Source organism: Globicephala melas, chromosome 13 (assembly GCF_963455315.2).
Source record: "Globicephala melas chromosome 13, mGloMel1.2, whole genome shotgun sequence".
Taxonomy (NCBI): Eukaryota; Metazoa; Chordata; class Mammalia; order Artiodactyla; family Delphinidae; genus Globicephala; species Globicephala melas.
Window position 1 is genome coordinate 70,847,961 of NC_083326.1, and position 19,314 is coordinate 70,867,274.

Below are 19,314 nucleotides of genomic sequence, written 5' to 3' on the forward strand. Positions count from 1 at the left end.
CCACTCATTCATTCACTCACTCACTCAAGATTTACGGAGCGCTTACTATGCGCCAGGCCCTGTGCTAAAAATTGTATCGTTCCATCCTCTTCACAGTCCTACGGTGATTACCCTGTAATCCTGCAACGTCCTCAACCCTAGGAGATAGGATTAACCTCAGGAAATTAAATACTAACCTCGCTCAAGATGAGGAAACCGAGGCACAGAGACGTGAAGTAGCCCGCCCAAAGGGACAGACCTGACCCCAGAATCCAGGTCCATGACCCTCTCCTCCTGGAATTTCTGCCCATAATGTATTCCAAGTACCACTTGGATAATTGGAACCACACAAGACAGAAAATATGTCAATAAATCAAACCATTAAATTAAATAGGCTCTCCGCTCCCCCCTTAAAAAGACCCCAAAGCCAAGAGCACAGGAAAGCCTACCCCTGAGGAAGGGGGGACGGGCACACCAGACACCACCTCACTGATAGGAGGGTCTGCCCTGAAATACCCCTGAGCTGCACCCTTGGGCAGAACCTGCAACCCAGGTGTACTGGTGTTTCACTGCAGGAGCACAGCCATGCTTTCGTCAGCTCGGGGAAGAATTTATTCCTTGGAATAGGCAGGATGTTTGGGTGTGGGGTGCGACTGAGGCAAATCCGCAAAAATGAGGGAAATACCACTGAGGAGGCTGCAGGTGGCGCCGCTGCTCAGGGCTGGGAGCACAGCAGCTCCGGGGCCCTTTCCCGGAGGAGGAGCTGCAGTGCCTCCTGGAGACAGCAGGGGGCGACCCCAGGACACAGGGGAGATGCCAGGTCCCAGAGGGAGAAGGGGCCTCCCAGGGTCACACAGCGACCGCAAAACCAGGACACCCAGGTTTCCAGACTCGCTCACCGATTAACACACATCACAGGGTAGGAAAGAAAACAAAAAGCCTTCATGCGTACTGGAAGGAACCTGTGCTTCCCTTTTTCTTACCCACTTCCAATTCCATCAACCTCCACCCAGCTTTAGTACCAATGACAGCTATGGGACATAAACCAGCAGAGGGGTGTGGCCGCTCCTGACGGGTGGGGGCAGGGGAAGGAGATGGGAGACCTGGGTTTGAGTCCAGCTCAGCCACGGACACACCATATCCCTGGGCATGAGACCCACAGATGAGGGAACTGAGTCACACAGTGACACAGCTGGTAAGTGGCCATGCCGGGGTCGACCCAGGTCTCCCTGACTTCAAAACACCGTGCGATCCTGTGGCCCGCCAGTGGGAAGTGTGAGCTGAGAACACGGCAAGCCCACCTCCCGGTGTCCACGAAGCTGCTGCTGTGTTCGATCCCCCCCAAGGGAGAGAAGGAAAACTGCATTTTTAAAACAACGAACAGGTGCAATGTATCAAGTTCCTACTAAGTGCCGGGAAATATGCCAACTGCTGCACAGGTTACCCTGCTGACAACCCCACGTGCCTCAGTCTTTGCCTCTGCAAGATGGGGCGATTGACTAAATGTTATGTTTCAGTGCTTACAACAGTGCTCGGCCTGTCCGCTCAACAGATCTTGGCTCTTTTTATGCGCGTCATCCCCCTTCTATGGAGAAGGAGCATGAAATCCGGCAAATATGACTAATTTACCCAGGACCTCACAGCCAGCTGGAGGGAAGCTGGAGTTCAGACCTGGCTGCCTCCTGAATCCAGGCGATGCTGTGACCTTCAGGCTTCTGCCACAGTCATAATAATATTCCTTCCCAGCCAGGCTGACACCTGAGGGGCCCTACAAGCCTCTAACAGCGGTGATACTAAATGCTGACACAGCTTATAGAGCAGTATCTGTAATATGCTCCTATATTTGTAAACACACAATATACATACAGAAAAAAGTCTAGAAAGACAACAAAAAACATTAATGAAGGTTATATCTGTGTGCTGGGATTAGAGGCAATTTTCATTTTCTTTTTTGTAATTTTTTTTTTATGGTAGTGAAACACACGTAACATGCAATTTACCAGTAGTGCCTTCACAGTGTTGTGCAGCTATCACCGCTCTCTGGTTCTAGAACATCGTCATCTCCCCAGAAGGAAATCTGGTCCCTGCTGAGCAGTCACTCCCCTCCCCCTCCCCCCAGCCCCCGGCAATCACAAATCTACTTTCTGTCTCTATGGATTGCCTATTCTGGACATTTCATATATCATTTTAAAATAAGTTTTCTGTACATTCTAAATTTCCGTTTTATAAAAAGAAATGGTTTGCTCTTATAGTTACAGACAAAACAGGTTCTACTTAGTAACAGAGAAATCAGGAGGCAGATGGGCCACCCTGGTTCCCGCCCAGAGGCCCCGCCCCACACGCCCTACCTCTCCCCGCTCTGGTGCTGGTGCAGCCACGTCCCATACTGGCTGTCGGCTTCCTGCACGAGGGTGTCAGTGTCCTTGGCCTCGGGGGTCCGCCTGGAGAAACACTGCTTCAGCTGATCCTGCAAGGACAAGCCAGAGGTTTCTATCAGGGAAAATGCTCAGAACCTGGTCCCAGCTGGTAACTCACACCGCATCGCCCCCTGCTCGAACCCACCTCAGCTCCCTACCGCTCTCGGAAGTGGGTCCAAACGTCTGTGCTGGGCATGAGGGTGACCTACCATCTGGGTTTGCCCAAGACATCGCAGGATGCAGGACGGCGGGTGCCAAAGCCAGGCAAACTGAGATGAAGGGGGTCACCCTCCTGTGTCCTGTGTGGGCACCACCCTACCCCTGGCCAAACTTCTCTCCATCTTCACTGCCCCCAGGACTTATCAGTCTGGTTACGGTGCTCCCCCGTCCGTCCCCCGCCACCAGGTTCTCACGGTCGCCATGCTTCCACCACCAGCATCACCAGCACAGCCTTCGTGGAGCATTTAACTTGTCCCCGGTGTTGATCAAGCTGTCTGCATATCACCTCGCTGAGCTGCAGTCCCATGGCAATCCCATGAGGTGGAGCTCATTACAATCCCCATTTTACAGACGAGAACACTGAGGCTTAGAGAGGTGAAGTGACATGCCCCCCATCAAATAGCCAGTAAATGATGAGGTGGGACTCAAACTCAGGCAGGGGGCTTGGACTGCAAGTCCAAACTGGCAACCACTGTGCCCCACGCAGCCCGGATCCCCGGTTCTGTCACCAACTGCTCGGTGACTGGTCTCTGCCCTCAGCCTGGACCCTAGGGAGAGGGTCCTGCTAACCACAGCACTAGCCAAAGGGCCTAACCGGGTACCTGGCACATGCCAGGAAGCCCACAGGTCTCCATCAAAGTGCTGGCCTCCCTAACTTGTTCACTCGGCAAATTAAAAGCCCGTCCCCCGGTGACTGACTGTTGAACTGGCTGACACTTGGGAGCAGCTGGAATGTTCAAGGCAAAACCAAAACTCCAGCCCCTTGGGTGGCCATTGGCACAATAGCAATTCAAAATCAGCTCAGTGCTTTGTGACCACCTAGAGGGGTGGGATAGGGAGGGTGGGAGGGAGACGCAAGAGGGAGGAGATACGGGGACATAGGTATATGTATAACTGATTCACTTTGTTATACAGCAGAAGCTAACACACCATTGTAAAGCAGTTATACTCCAATAAAGATGTAAAAAATGGCCTTGGCTTCTGAGCTTTGAAGGATGTTCCCAGTCACCATCTCCTGATGGCCTGGAGCCAGTGGGTGAGGAATATGGAGGGAGTTGGGGGTCACGGGGCGAGGGGCTGAGAACAACTTGGCCCCCAGTTCCAGAAACACCGGCAGGAGCGTCTCACTCCTTGTGTCCCCCTGGGGTCAGGAGGCATGTTCTGCCGCAATGTGCTCTGGATCTCCTGCTCAAACACCTCCCACAGCTCCCTACTGTCCTCCTGCTGAGATCCAACACCCCTTGCGATTGAGCCCCCAGTTCCCTGTCCAGTCCCATCTCCTAGCCCTGCCCCAAACAGAGGCCCATTCCACCCACCGAGACCTACTACTGCATCCCACACAAGCCTTACCTTCCAGCCTCTGTGGCTTTGCTTGTACCTTTCCCCCTTCCTATCCGTCCCTCCCACCCCAAGCCATTGCAACAACCCACAGTGACCTTGCCTTCCCCTGCACTCTCTCTGCCTACTCTGGACTCATTTTTGTGCCAGGTAAAGTTTGACATATAAGTTATTTATGCAACAGACACCTACTGAGCACCTACCATGTGCTAGGCACTTGGGAACCAGGGGTGGGGGTCACTACACAGATTCTGTAACTCGGCCAAGGCAGCCTTTAAGATCGGACACTCCATCACCTTTGCTCCCCACCCAGAGCCCGCCTGGCACCCAGGAGGTGCTTAGTGGCGGTGGGCAGACTGTCCTGCAGTAGCTTATCTCCCTCCCAGTGGGGAGCACGCCTCTTCACAGCTTCTACGGAGCCATCCTTAGCAGAGCAAACGTGGGGTCCTGCAGAGTGAGCAGGCGCCTCGGGAAAACGTTCTGCTTTTGTCTCCCTCTCTGGGGCACAGGGACGTGCAAGATGCCGATAAGACCCACATGATAGCTCCAAGGGCAGGACCTGCCATTCAGGAAACACCCCATAAATGCCCACCTCCTTCCTCATTCTCTTTCTCTCACCTTTTGGAGACACCTGAGTACCCCATGAGGGGATACTATGGGCGAGGTATGTGCAAGGACCCCAGGGAATCAGGATAAACCTCTCAGTCACCCTGGTAAACAGCCACACTCACACACCCTCATTTCGCTGCCTGTAGATTCCTTTTCCTCTTACCCAAATCACAAAGGCTTGCTACAAAACATGTCAAAATTACAGAAAAGCACAAAAAGTAATATTTAAAAGTCACCCATCACCTAGTGACCATATTCTGCCATAATCCTGCCCAGAATTTCACCTGGGTCAACTCATTTAGAGCATCATGGTTAACGGCGGAAGAATGTTCTGCTGCCCGGACACAGCATTGTTCCTTTAATCGATCCCCACGTGTCGTGGCATTTAGGTTGCTGTTCACCGTTATAATCAACCACACGATGAACATCCTTGGGGCTGAAGTGACACATCTCTGGTGACTCCCACAGGAGAACTCCCTGGGCAGAGAATCGCAGGGTGGAGGGGTAGCACACACAAGGCAGCCTTGGAACAGTCCATCCAAACTGCAAGTCCACAGCAGCATGCGAGGGTGGCTGTTAGCACGCCTGAGGGAGTCAGTCAGTTCCCAGGTGGGGAAACTTGGATGCCTTTGCCTTGAAAGGTCACCTGACGTGGTCAGACGCCCAGTATCCTTAAGAGAATGGAAGTGGTCATCTGAGCATGCTCCCAGCTGCTTCCTGCTTGAGGGTGACCTACCATCACAGAATCGGCCATTCCCTAACTTAACCCACCACATGGGTCGGATTCGGAGGCCAGAGGTCGGGGCCTGGGGGGCTGCCTCTGGTGGACTCGACATCCTTGTGCCCAGCAGCTTGCAGACGGCTGCAAGGTACATGCTAGGTCTGTGCCCCGTGTGTGCCAAGCTCAGCATAGGCAGCAAGGTGACCGCTCAGGGACAGCTTACAGCTCAGGGTTGCGGGGGGAGAGGGTGCTGTCTCTGCTCTGCCCCAGCTGGGTGGTCTGGCCAAGGGACTCCGCCCATCCCAGCCTCAGTTTCCTCAGTGGAAAAACAAGGGTTGTTTTGAGGCTTCAGGGAGATAAGCCCTGGAACGCGTTAAGCTCAGTGCCTGGCATATAGGTGCTCGGGACACAGGAGCTGATGCGATCAGAATCAGGTTCACAGCCCTCCCCAGAGTCAGGCAGGGGGACGGACTCCTGGCAAAGTGTGATTCTTCTCGGATCCTCAAAAGCCCCAAGAGATGGGGATCTTTCGGTGCTGAGTGATAGAGGAAGGGATCTGCAGGTGGGGCCTCTGGAAATCAGCATGGCAAGTTCCGAAGGATGCTAAGGGTGGAATCAGGGCAGGAGGCAGGGGAATGCTTCCTGACGTCCTTTGGAAGGCTCTGGGCGGCAGGGTGTGGGGGGAATAAATGGTGCTCAGCAAAATACATTGGCTTCCATGCATCCCCACTTGTGGGTCCTCCCGCAGAGGTTTAAGATTCACGCTCAGGGATCTGTAATCCCCGCAGGCAGGGGTGGAGGTCTTCTCCCTCCACTGCCCAAAGCCAGACTCAGGATTCCGGACAGCAGCATCCCCGACTCCTCTGTCACTCTCATCCCCGTGTCGGATCAATCCCCAAGCCCTTCAAAGTCTCCATCAGGAAGACTTTGGCCAGCTCTGGGGTCCCCCTGCCTCCCTCACCTCTGCTCCACCCCGTCCCCATATATTCTCTTCCCATTACACTTTCCAAAACTGAAATCTAAGCCTGCAGGGTCTCTGCTCAAAACCCTTCAGTAGCTCCCCCAGGGTCAAGTCCAAACACCATAAGGATGGCTTGTAGGACTTTCATTAGTGGGGCTCTTTCTCCACCGTCCCCTGCCCCTCCCCCATCCCCAGGCCCTCCCAGCCCCTCCCACTGGCTGCTCCAGCCCGCTTTCCTCTTCTCACATTCCTCAGTTGGCTATCCCTCACCTCCAGACCTGCTGGAGCAGCCACCACCACCTGGCTGTCATTCAGGTTTCAGCTTTGCTGGCTCTTCCTCCAGGAAGCCTTCCCTGAACTCCCCTCACCCAAGGCTGCCTCAGGAGCCAGCTCCCACCATTCCCTAGACCTCAAGTCTCTATATCTGTGCTGTCCAATATGATAGCCGCTAGCCACGTGTGGCTATTTAAATTTCATTTAAATTAATTAAAATGTTAAAAATACGAAGAATCCAGTTCCTCAGCGGCTCTAGCTGTATTTCAAGGGCTCCACGGCCACGTGTGGCTACCATGTTGAACGGCACAAGATACAGGACATTTCCATCATGGCAGAAAGTTTCTACTGAAGAGCACTGCTGTGGAACTTCCCAAATCATGTTCATTATAATTGACCTGTGTTTTTTTTTTTCAGTCTCCCTTGAATGAGTACTATTTCTGGAGCCAGATGCCTGGATTTAAATCCAGGCTCCATCACATAGATCCTGTATTCAGGCTGTGTGGCCTTGGGCAAGTTACTTAACCTCTCTGTGCCTCAATGTCTGGACAACGCAGATGTTAAGTATTTGGTTGAATGCCATCTCAGTCCCTATGTTTTTACACAGAACCCCCAAATCTGGAGTACTCCAGGGGTTAGGATCATCTAAGGGAATCGATCTTGCAAATGAGGCTTAAGAAATCAAGCTGTCTGTCAGTACTTTCTCCCACTAGTATCCTGGTAACCTTGTGCGCAGTGCAAATGATTCATGTCTCGTCGCTGCAGCAGACCCCGGTGGCACTTCAGATCAGCAAGTCTTGATCTTCACTCCCAGGGCTACGAGGCCTCAAGATCAACCACAGAAAGGGTCCAAAACTCTTCTGAAACTTTCTGAAAGTCAGGTTTTTAAGTTAGCTTTAAGGCAGAGTGTTCTTCCAAATCAGTTCTGCCTTACCGGCTGCTATAAAAGCCCTCACTGTCTGCGGATGAGTAGATATCTACAAGGTGGTCTGAAAATACGTGATGGATAAAGAGAAGCATTGTCTGAGGAACACACGTGTCCAAGTTAGTCCCGCGTTTGGGTCATGGGCAGGTCTTCTTTTTGACATGCACCCCCGATGGATATCAACCAGCCACAATCCAAATTTCAGCTGTCATTTGTCACACCAAGTCATCACATCTTAACATTTATTTTGTTTAAGATTTTTTTTATGTGGACCATTTTGTAAAGTCTTTATTGAATTTGTTACAATTTTGCTTCTGTGTTATGGTTTTTGGGTTTTTGGCCATGAGGCATGTGGGATCTTAGCTCCCTGACCAGGGATCGAACCTGCACCCTCCGCACTGGAAGGCGAAGTCTTAACCACTGGACCACCAGGTAAGTCGTGAATCTTAACATTTAGATCTCCAAGGACCCTTGAGTCCATTCAGCTGGCCCTTTTCAGATGATGAACTTTTTCAGATAGATGATAAACTCAGAGGCAGGGATTCTCACGGGGAGTGAGAGGCAGAGCTGGGGGGCCTGGAACCCAGTTTTCTGGGCTCCTTCCAGCCCCCCACCTTGTCCAGGATGCTTCAAGAGGCTCAGATGAGGAAATGCGCTTTAAAATGCTCTAAAAAAGCCTCACGAACTTGGCGGGCTTAAAAAACACTTGCTCAGGCTAGCTCACCAAGCCCCAAGCTGGTGGTAGGTGAAAATTCTAGGCCCTCGTCTTGCAGGCAAACACGACGGCCGCAGCCCAGGACCTATAATGGACAGTTTTCTAACACCCAGGCTGGGGAGACCAGCCTAACAGACGCCTTTGAGGGTTGTGTTTAAACAAGTGGCAACACATGTCCTGAAATTTAAAACGTGCATACCCTCGACTCAGCAATTTTAGTTCCAGAAATTCATCTCAAGAAAATCATTAGACACACTCACCAAGACCTATGAACACAGACGCTTCCCCGCAGGACAGCAAAGATTGCAAAATATTGGACATAACATTGCAAAACACTGAATTGTCCTAAATATCCAATAAGATGGGGATCGGTGAAATACAGTATGATATATCCACGTGACGGAATAAACACAGCCAAAGAAAATGATGCTCAGAAAGAATGTTTACTGTCACAGAAAGATGTCTGCCTTATACCAGCAAATATTACTTTTTTAAAAAGGTAACAAAACAGCACATGTGTTGATACCAGCTTTGTAAAAACAAATATGTAAATGCACGTGAGAATAAGCAAAGGAAACCTCCAGACGTTTCCACAGAAAACTGATACCAGCGGCACTGTATGTGGTGAGGAAATGGGCTGTCTTTCTATTATTGATGATGATTTTCGTTAGTATCCACACTTGTGATTTTTTTATCCCAATATCATCAGATAATAAAATTAAATAAAATTAATTAAATCATTCCTCCAACACTATCATATAGTAGACATCACGAATTAAAAACAAATCAGAAGGGGGCTCTTCATTTCTTAATCTCTATCAGAGCCCAGCGAACTCTTTCTATAAAGGGCCAGATAATAAATATTTTGGGCTTTGTGGGCCATGGGGTCTCTGTCCCAACTTCAGCTTTCCTGTCATTACCATGTCAGCAGCACAACGTCTGTGTTCCAATAAAACTTTATTTACGAAACAGGTGGCTAGCTGGATTTGGCCCACAGGCAGCTGGCTGATCCCTGATCTATACGCTTTAGACTGTCAGCTGCATGAAAATGGGGACTCCTTCGTCCACTGCTGCACCCCAGTGCTTAGAACCATGCCAGGCCTGGAGTACTTGTTGAATAAATATTTGCTGGAGGAATATGTTTCTGAAAATAACTTTTCTGCACTGAGTAGGTGTGAGCTCCTTACCCAGAAAAGGCCGTGTCATTAGGGAAGGAGTGAGGAAAAGAGAAAATATTACGCCTGCATGTATTCTGGGGTGTCTGACACATCCGCCTGGGAAAGAAGCCTGAGTCAGAACGGTGTTCGGTGGCCTGCGGCTGACGGGGCAATTCAAGACGTGCGTCCCCCTCCCCCCTCTGCAACTAGACACTCTCAGCTGTGCAGGGTGCTCTGGTGTCATGGGACCCAGGCTGGGGTGACGCTGGCTCTGTCCCAGTGCCCCCGGGGCCTGGTGGCACCTCCCTGCCTTGTGCCCAGGTCAGACTTGCACAATGGCTGAGCAATAATACTAACAATAATATCAAGGGCTAACATTACTGTGAGCGCTGGTGATTATCATGACCTTTCACTTTGCCATCTAATGCTCCCAAACAACGCTATGTGGTAGGAACCGTAATGGACCCATTTTACAGGGGAGGAGACTGAGGCCCAGAGAGGGGACCTGACACACCCAAGGGTGATACAGTTAAAAAGTGGTGGAGCTGCAAATTGAACTTGGTTTGCTTGACACCCAAGCCCCAAAATACTCCCCCAAACTGCTGCATTCTCCAAGCTCTGGCTTGAAATGGAGACCTTTGTAGGGCCTTCAATGACCATCTCACTGATGGGAAAATCGAGGGCCAGAGAGATGAAAGGATGCCTGGCCACACCTCGAATCAGGTGTCCTGATCCCCTGGTCTGTGCCTGATTACCACAGTGCATTCCCTAGCTGCACCCAGGGTGGGGCCTCAGGCCCAGAAAGGGGAGGAGGGGGGCAGCAGGCCAAGGATGGGCCGAGTCCCCCAGTGTGTCTCCCATCCACCCTGTAACCCCCGCTCCAGGCTCTTAAGAGCACTGTCTGTCCCACTGTGGCCCGCAGGGCCTGGATGTCCAGCGCCCACTCTCCTGGTCACCTCTTCTCACCCTCACTCCTCCCCTGTGCTGCAGCCGCAGTGACGCCCAAACGCCCCGTGCACCTTCACAGCACAGCTGCTCGCCGGGCTAAGGGCGGCCTCCTTCACACTGCAGCGTGCGCGGTGCCCCTCCGAGCGGATTCCCGCCTGAGTCTAGGTCCTCGTCCTGTCCCTCCGAGCCCTGGCCTCGGCTGGGGGTTCTCAGCACTTGGACGGTTCCTCGGACGCCTGTTCCTCCCAGTACACACAACCTCCAAAAGGGGAGAGCTGTGTCTCGTCACCATTGGACTCTCGGAGCTTAGTTACAGCTCCTGGCACAGAGTTAGGTGCTCACTGAATAATAAAGAAGGAGAGAGGAAGGGAGGAAAGAGGGAAGGTGGGGAGGAATGAAAAAACAAAAAGGAGAGAAGGGAGAACAAGGTAAGGCAGTCAGGCCAGAAGGAAGTGGACAGGAACGGTGCAGGACAGGAGCCCTCAGAACGCTCTCCCAGAGCCGTCAGCAAACACCCGCAGTGTCCCCTCCCTGTGGACTTGTGTCCCAGCTAGGAGGCGTCGGCGCAGTTGATGGGCTTCTCGGAGTCCACAGTGTCACCTCAGGTGGCAACGCAAGCCAGGACTTGTGCCCTTGCCCCCTGCCCCACGGCAGGGCATGGTGCTTCCCGGGGAAGGTTGGTGGGACACCAGTTTCTGACCCCTCTCAATGGGCTCTGGGAACAACAGTGCAGTCTGGCCAGGTGTGGTCAGGTGTAGCCAGGTATAGCCAGGTGTGGCTTTGTGTGGCACACGGTGGTGGCTTGGATGGGGGCATAGCTAAGACAGAGAGCAAAACAAACGGAGAAAACACAACCGGCACTGGGAGGCGCGCGGAGATGGGCACAGGGAGAGAGGTGCACAGGAGATGGGCACAGGGAGAGAGGTGCACAGGGCAAGAGCGACGAACAGGTGGAGGACGTGTGCTGGGCCTCAGTGACGGGGCTGAACCGGCCCACCTGGGTGGTGGTGCTGCGGCTTCCCCCACAGGAACACACCTGTTCCTGGACTGGGTCCCCTGACCCATCGTGGTGAGCAAAGGTGCCAGGCTCAGCGCTGGCTCCCTCTCTGGATGGCCTCGAGCAAAGCCCCCACTTCTCTGAGCCCCGGCTTCCTGTCTTGGTGACTTGTGGCTCCAGGGATGGCAGGTCTCAGGGGCCCTCTGCCACTTGGTGGCTCACCTCTGCCTGGCGGCTAATGTCCGGAGCTCACCAAGCCGGCCTGTGTGAGCTGTCAGCTGTTTCCTGGTGAAGAGGGATTGGTTTCTTCCCCTTTAAAGGAGTGCCCGTTTGGACTGTTCACACCCTTGCTGGGTTTGCCCACCTGACTGATGATAAATGATGCTGTTCACTCCTTGAATGAAATCAGTTTTCATAAACACTCTACGGAAGAGCTAGCAGTGCCTGGCGATTAGCAACGGAAAGCATGGACTTTCAGGTTGCACATGGGAAGTGAACCTACCCCGGGGCTCTGATGAATTGGAGGTGGGGAAGGCTCTGAGGTGGGGCAGACCAGGGCAAATCCAGCTCTGCCTTTTGGTAGCTATGAGCAAACCTCTCAAAACCTCAATTTTCCCATCTGTAAAATGGGGATGGGGAGGGCGCTTAGGGGAGTTGGGGGGATTTTGTAAGACATCTGGTGAGAGCTGCACACGCCCAGCATACAGTAAGTGCCAAATAGATTCCAGGTGAGATGATGATGATGATGATGATGATGACGACGACGTCCACTGCTTAGTTCCCAGAAGCACATCATTTAAACAAACACTCTAACAAAGAGGCCTGACAGCCCTGTCACTCAGCTGAGAGCAAAGGGGCTGCCTTAACCCGATCCCTCAACATCTCTCCCGACCCGGACATCAGCCAGCTGCTCCCCTCCATCACGGAGTGAACTGACCCCAGCACACCTGCCCTCCTCCAGGGCCCAGCCGGGTACGCAGGCTGCAAAATGACAGCTCCGGCAGAGACACGCTGACTCTAGGGGGCAAGTGTGTCACCTAAAGTGACGGGAACACACGTTGGCAGCTGGTCCTCAGGAGGCGTGCCTGGTTCCAGCGGGGGGTGCCCCGCAGGGCTCCGCGGTCGGTGGAGGCTGTCTGGCTCTCCTGACGGCCTCCACCTCCAAGTCTATAAACAGAAAGGACAGCTGGGCTGGGGGGCCCAGGCTCTCACTGGCCTCGGAGGCGGCATCTCCCAGACTCCAGAAACCCGGCAGGCACCCTATGCTCTGGGTGTCGGAGGTGGGCTAAGAGGCAATAAAGGTAGTCATGACCAGGAACGTGTAAGGAGCACCCACTGCACGCCTGGCACCAAGTCAGATTTCTCATGTGCGCCGTCTAGCTTGAGTCCCAGAGGAGATGCTTTCACACGCCCATTTCACAGATGGACAGGTACAACAAGAAGGGACCTTGATACGGCTCTTCCTGCGTGCCGAGCTGCCGAGATCAGTCCTCCCAACAACCCTAAGAGGCAGGTACTGTGAATTATCCCCCGTTTCCGGATGAGAAGACCGAGGCACAGGGAGGTGAAGCGACTCACCCGGGGTCTCAGGAGTGAGTGAAGGGACCCGATTCAAACACAGGCGGCTCCAAGTCTACGGCCAGTTATGCCCCATTCCACCAACTCCTGCTGTCATTGCACCCAGGAAACGCCCCTCTGGGAGACTTCTTGGTATAGTCCATCAGCTGCTGGCCAGTGCTGGCCCAGGTCTGCCTGAAATGTGTCCCTGAAACACAGCTCAGGCACCAGCTCCTCCAAGAAGCCTCTCCTGACTGCCTCCATCGGCAGCGGGACTGGGTCTCCCCTTGGGACCCCATAAAATCCCCCTGTGCTCAGCTCATCATACAGCTTATTGTGCTGGACTGTGCTTACTGTTTGTTTGACGGTCTCCTCCAGGCTGTGAGTTCCCTGAGGGCAGGCACTGGGGTCTGTTCACCCTCAAACCCTGGCACCAAGTTAAGAGACAGCCACGGTGGTCAGGGGAGCAACTGACAATGGATGGATGCATGAATGAGTGAGTGAATGAATGAATGAATGAGTGAGTGAATGAATGAATCAGTGAGTGAATGAATGAGTCAGTGTATGAATGAATGAGTGAATGTACGATCCACAGGTGATCCCCGAACCCCTCTCTCATGTCCACGAACGATATTACTGTCTACTTAAAGACTCTTGATACATCCCAGGACCGTCTGTTTTCATATATGCCCTTAAATTTTAATTTCTGTTACATTTTAAAAAACAAATCTCTTTTCTAAAACATCATGTTCGGCATGCTGACAGTGAAAGCGGACAGGCGACTGTGATTTTTTTTTGTTTTTTTGCGGTACGCGGGCCTCTCACTGTTGTGTCCCCTCCCATTGCGGAGGCTCAGCGGCCATGGCTCACAGGCCCAGCCGCTCCGCGGCATGTGGGATCCTCCCGGACCGGGGCACGAACCCGTGTCCCCTGCATCGGCAGGCGGGCTCTCAACCACTGCGCCACCAGGGAAGCCCTGTGATAATTTTTTAAGGTGCAAAACGGGAGAGATGGATCCAGGGAGGGAGGACAATGCCCCCCAAATAACCAGGACCCAGGAACCTTCTATGCCCCGCTTCGTGGGGAAGGGGCAGAGAACATTCTAGAAGTCCTGAGATACTTTTACACAGACAAATCCAATTTCCTTTTAAGTCTAAAGTTCTATTAATAAAAGGTCTACAGTGCTAAGGTTAAGATGAGCCAAGATAAAAGGGAATTTTGTTTTTTTAAAATGTATTTTTATATTTTAAAATTATAGAACAATCATAGCATGGGATACTCTTTAATTGTTCAAAGGAATGAGGAAGATGTATGTGTCCTGATATGGAGTGACTTCCAAGATACACTGTCAAGTGAATAAGGCAAGGCTGGAAGCAACAGGTGGAGCGAGGAAAAATATATACGTAAATATTTGAGAATGCACAGAATATGTGAGAAGGACACGGGAAAACTGTCATCACACTTGCCTCTGGGAGGGGAACCGAGTGACGGGGGGAGGGGGAGAGAGGGAGACATAGCTTTAAAATTCTACCCCTTTTTGTATTTTGTAACATTTACTGTTGGTAGTTTTTAAAAATAAACGTTAAAATGTATGATTCTATGTAAATACATAATTCTTTCATGTTTCCTAGCATCTCCTCTTCATGGGATCTGCTCCCATCCACCCTGACTTGGCTCTCCTGGAGGGATTCTTAAAACAGTCTCAGCAAAATTTGACTCTGTGTTTTTTTTTTTGAAACATCACATGTCAAAACATCTCTCTCATGTTTATTTCAGGCGATGGCTCAACTTGTCAGGCGACAGAATTGCAGCCTTGACGTAAGTGTGAACCCGGGGAGGAAGCGGGGAGCCGGTGTGTCTGTCCATTGCCTCAGGATCCCAAATCCTCCAGCATCTCTCCCGGGCAGGACACACCCACCACCTCCTCCACGATCTGTGGGCACATTACAATCTTACAGCACTGCTCCATTACCCCTGCTTCCGGTGATTCACCCAGAGAGATGCGCATGCACACACACACACACACACACACACACACACACACACAGATGCATACACACCAATATACACATATGCAAATATATACACAAATACATGTACACCAAAAAAATACACAAAAACACATACATATACACAAATGCAAACACATACACACATACATATATACACACAAATACATACAGACCACAAACACACATAACACACATTGCACATACAGACAACACATACACAATAAACACAGATAACATACAACACACACACGAGTACATACATACATCAACTCACACACCCAAAGGTGCTCACAGCAGCAGCATTTGGTTTTTGGTTAACAGCAAACACAACCCAGTTATCTTTCCATAAGGGCATCTGTAAACAGGCTTATCTCTGCAAGGGAATCCATGCTGCCATCAAAAACAATGAAGTAGAATTTTAAGTGCTGATACGGAGATGTCAAAGCTGTTACAGAAAGTTTACTAGGAACAAGGGGCAGACAATTCCACCTTAGATCACCCCCTTGGTCACCTTGGGCCCCATGATTAATGATTTCCTATCCCAGGTACCCAAAGTACTTCGGGGCCCCAGACAGAAGAGGAGGAGAGTGCACACAGGGGCTCAGGAGTGGCCGGTGACAGAGGGCACGTGGCATGGACCAGGCCTTGAAAAGTGGGTCAGATTGAACAGTTGGGGGAGAATGGAGAAGGCAGTGCAGGTGACAAAACAGCCTAGGAACAGGTGAAGCGAAACACCATCTTCACTGACAGCGGGCTATGCTGGGGACTGGACAGACCCATCCCATCCACCCTGAGGAGTAGCCCTGCAGGAAAGGCTTAAGGACCCACCGTGAGGATAAGAGGCTGGTCTGCAGAGATGGCACGGAGCACGGATGGAGTGGGGGCAGGGCAGGGGCAGGGGCAGAGCCCGGGACCTCTCTGCTGTTGACGGGCCTGGCAGCTCCCTTGTTTATGAGTGCCCAGCTCCAGTGAAGGAGGAAAACCAGTTGGGCCGACATTCCATCGCCTGGAACCGAGCCAAGGGCCCCGTTTCCTTCTGGTGCCCAGCCCAGCCTGTGGTTTTGTTCAAAGACCCTGCCCAGGGTCCAGGGCGCCGCCTGTTCTAACTCACAACTTGATCCACCTCTGCTTCCCAGTGCAGCCCTCGGGAAGCCAGAGAGGCCCTGGAAAATGCCCGGTGGATGGTGTCTCTTTGGCCAGCTCTTAGCACCCAGGTCAGGGCGGAACTGCCTGCTTCAGGGTGCCGTTTGCTCACCACGTGGCTCACTGGGCCACAAGTGGGTGAGAGCACTCGGAAGCCTCCGTCTTGAGCTCCAGGATTCAGGGGCTGGTCCCCATGCACTGCTCCAGGCCAGCTTACCACTGGCTGCTGGCCAAGCCCAGAGGCATGTTCAAACAGACACTGCACCTTGGTCAAAGCCCACAAACAAAATAACAGACCCATTTGCAAGGAGCTGGTGCCCACGCAAGCTTTCAGGCATGCTGGAAAAGCCCTGGGCATCCTTGGGGCCAGTACCCACTTAACGGGACTTGGAAGGCAAACCTCGTGATTTTGAAAGGCTCCCGAACGTGTATTTCTCAATGTGGAGACAGCATCCAGGCGCGGGACCCTGGACGTCTGGCACTCAGGCACTTTGGCTCATCCTGGGTGAGCATGGACCACGGCCAGGTGCCAAGAAATGCACTTTACTGCATCAGTCCCCAAAGGGTCCTCCCACCGACCTGTGAAGTAGGTTTTAGTGTCACAGCTCCGCCGGCCCTGACCCCTAACCCAGGGGCCAGATGCATTCTAATTCAGATTTTAGAAAGGCAACAGGCGAGTGCACACACTGTATATTGGGAGGAACCCCCAGTGGGGTCTAGAGGAGGGTCTGCCACCCTTAGAACTCTGGCCCGTTGCAGGGGGGCCGGCGCTGTGCGCTGGAGGAGGCTAGCAGTCTTCCTGGTCTGTACCGACCGATGCCCGAACCCACAGCTGTGACAACCCAAACTGTCTCCAGACATTGCCAAATGTCCCTGGGGGGCAAAGCCGCGCCTGGTTGAGAACGACTGGTCTACGTCATGCATTCTCTACAGGAACGATACTGTCCCTAAGGGGGTGAAAATTGGTTCTTGGTGGGGGGAACCTTGGCACAGATATGCATACAGTACACATACAGGTGTACAATATTAACTGATATTAAAATTTCATGGAACGGCAATTAAGAAAAAGTTTTAAAAGGCCCTTTGGGGGATGATAACGAAAAAAATACCCAAAAAAGTGGATAAACACTGGTGTAGTGCAACACCCCACAAGCAAACGTATTAATATTTCCACAGCAACATGTATGAATAGTCACACCGTGTGTAAATACCATTAATAACCTCACGTCAGTACATTGGCACAGAGTGGTTTTGCTACAAAGGAGAGCTTTGTGGATTTCAGAACGATGGATACGGGTTGCACATCTGCTGCTCCGTTTTATACAGGAGAGAACGGAGGCTCAGGGGAATTAAGCAACTTGCCTGTGTGCGCGCACGTGTGCTCACACCGAGGTCTAGCTGACACCAGAGGGATTTAGTCAGTGTGCTGCAAGAGCTCTTTGCCTCCGTCCCAGTTACCCGGCTTCTACAAGTTATTCTGGCTATGCAGGTGCGTGAAGATGAATGTCCAGGGATGTTTACTGCAGCATTATTTATACGGCAAAAAGACTGGGAACAACCTACGTGTCCAAAAATCAATTTGGGCCTGACTAAATAAAGTGGGCCTAACTGGAAAAATGGAATATAGTACAGCCACTGAAAATGAGGCTGCAGGTCCATGTTCATGACGTGAGAAGTTAGTCCTAGAAGAGAAAATGAAAGAGAACTAGGTACGAAAGCATTCCTGCAGTATAATTCCATTTTGTTGATCTATCTGCAAATATATGTATATATATTGCATATATGTATTTGCAAGGATATATGTATACATGTATATAGCATGTATATGCAAACATATACAAAAGATTATTTATATGCACATGTGCATATATTATATATCTATGTATATATTTTGCATATATATTGCACATAGGCAAAATATGAATATATTTATATATGCGTGTGTATATATCATATTCATATATATGTATACATTTTGCACATATATGCAAAAAAATCTTAAAGGATATAGACATGTTATAAAGAATATTTCTAGGGGTGGTAATATTAAGTAACTGTTTTCTTCTTTCTTGTCTATGATCTCATTTCTCTACGGTGAGCGTGTTTTGTGTAGTTTTTTTAACTAGGAGAAGGACCCGGAACACACCCAGGCAGGCGAGCACTGTGGCTGTCTGGCCCAAGGGGAGGGGCAGAATGGTGCTCAGCCCCTTTTCACCTTCTCCCTGTCGTGGTGAGAGCTGGTGCTTGGTCTCCTACAGACGCAGACTTGGCCCCACCCGGGGATTTAACTGCCGCCGGCAGGGCAGGGTCCTTCCTGTTTCCCAGCCTTGGTGTTAACGTGAGAGTATCTGGGGACAGAGGAGCAGACAGATGAGGCCTTAGAGAAAGGGAGGGTAACAGCCTGAGAATGTCTACTGTCCAGGCCTGCTGGGCCTGCCCTGGACTCCCACCCACCTCCTCCACTCAGCACAGAGAAGGGGCCTGGGCTCAGGCAGACCTCGGGTCCCTGGCCGTGCCTCTAATGAGCTGTGTGACCTCAGTTGAGTCTCATGGGGCCTCAGTTTCCCCCTCTGTAAAATAGGGGCCATCACTGGGGTTGCATCACTGGGTCAGAACATCATCCAGGGGTTCTGCTGCCAGGCAGGGAGCGGCCACCCTCTTGGGCCAACTGGTGGTGCCCTATCCAGCCCTTCCTATAGAACGCCACCACGCAAAAGGGGAAAGGTGGAGAAAGAAACATGTCCATCGCACAAGCCGCAGGATCTGGGACTTTCCAACAGAAAGGGGGTTCAGAGGTTGCCTGGAGCTTGCCCAGGACAACAAGCACTTATTCAGTGCCTACTGTATGCCAGCTCTCTGCTAATGATGCTGCGGCACCTCAGATATCTGCCCGGGGGCAACTTAAAATCAAGTTGGGGAAGTGGACGTGTAAGCAGATCATTTTAACAGGGAACAGGAAGGGCAATGGGCTGGAATGGTTACAGCCAGAGGAAGGGCCTGGGGAAGATCAGGAAGGCTTCCTAGGGGCAGTGACTCTTGAGTCTTTCATGAGGAGCTGGAACTAGCCAGGGGAAGGAGAGGGGTGGTTAAGGCAAAGGAATAGGATGTGAAGTGACAAGGAAACGTCAAGGAGCCCAGCATTTATTCCTTGGGCATCAAGTCAGAAGTGAGAGGAGAGAGGCAGGGGCTGGGATGTTAGCTACAGACCATGCAGGGATTCAGGGAAGAGGGATGCTGGGTTGACAGGTGCCTCCAGTCCTGGCTCCCTGGCTCTTAGAAGCTGTGTGGCCCTTGGTAAGCTGCTTCACCTCTCTGGGCTTCAGTAACAGCAGAGAACCACTCC

At 51.7% G+C, this 19,314-nt stretch overlaps 1 protein-coding gene across 6 annotated transcripts in view; it reads right to left on the reverse strand.

The window, feature by feature from the left end:
• Positions 1 to 19,314, reverse strand: part of KIAA1671 (KIAA1671 ortholog) — a 186,173-nt gene that overhangs the window by 15,683 nt on the left and 151,176 nt on the right. For all 6 annotated transcript variants that reach the window (XM_060310219.2, XM_060310220.2, XM_030860670.2 and 3 more), the window contains one exon: positions 2,328 to 2,446. In XM_060310219.2, the coding sequence (XP_060166202.1) occupies positions 2,328 to 2,446 (119 nt within the window). The remainder of the gene's footprint in view (positions 1 to 2,327; positions 2,447 to 19,314) is intronic.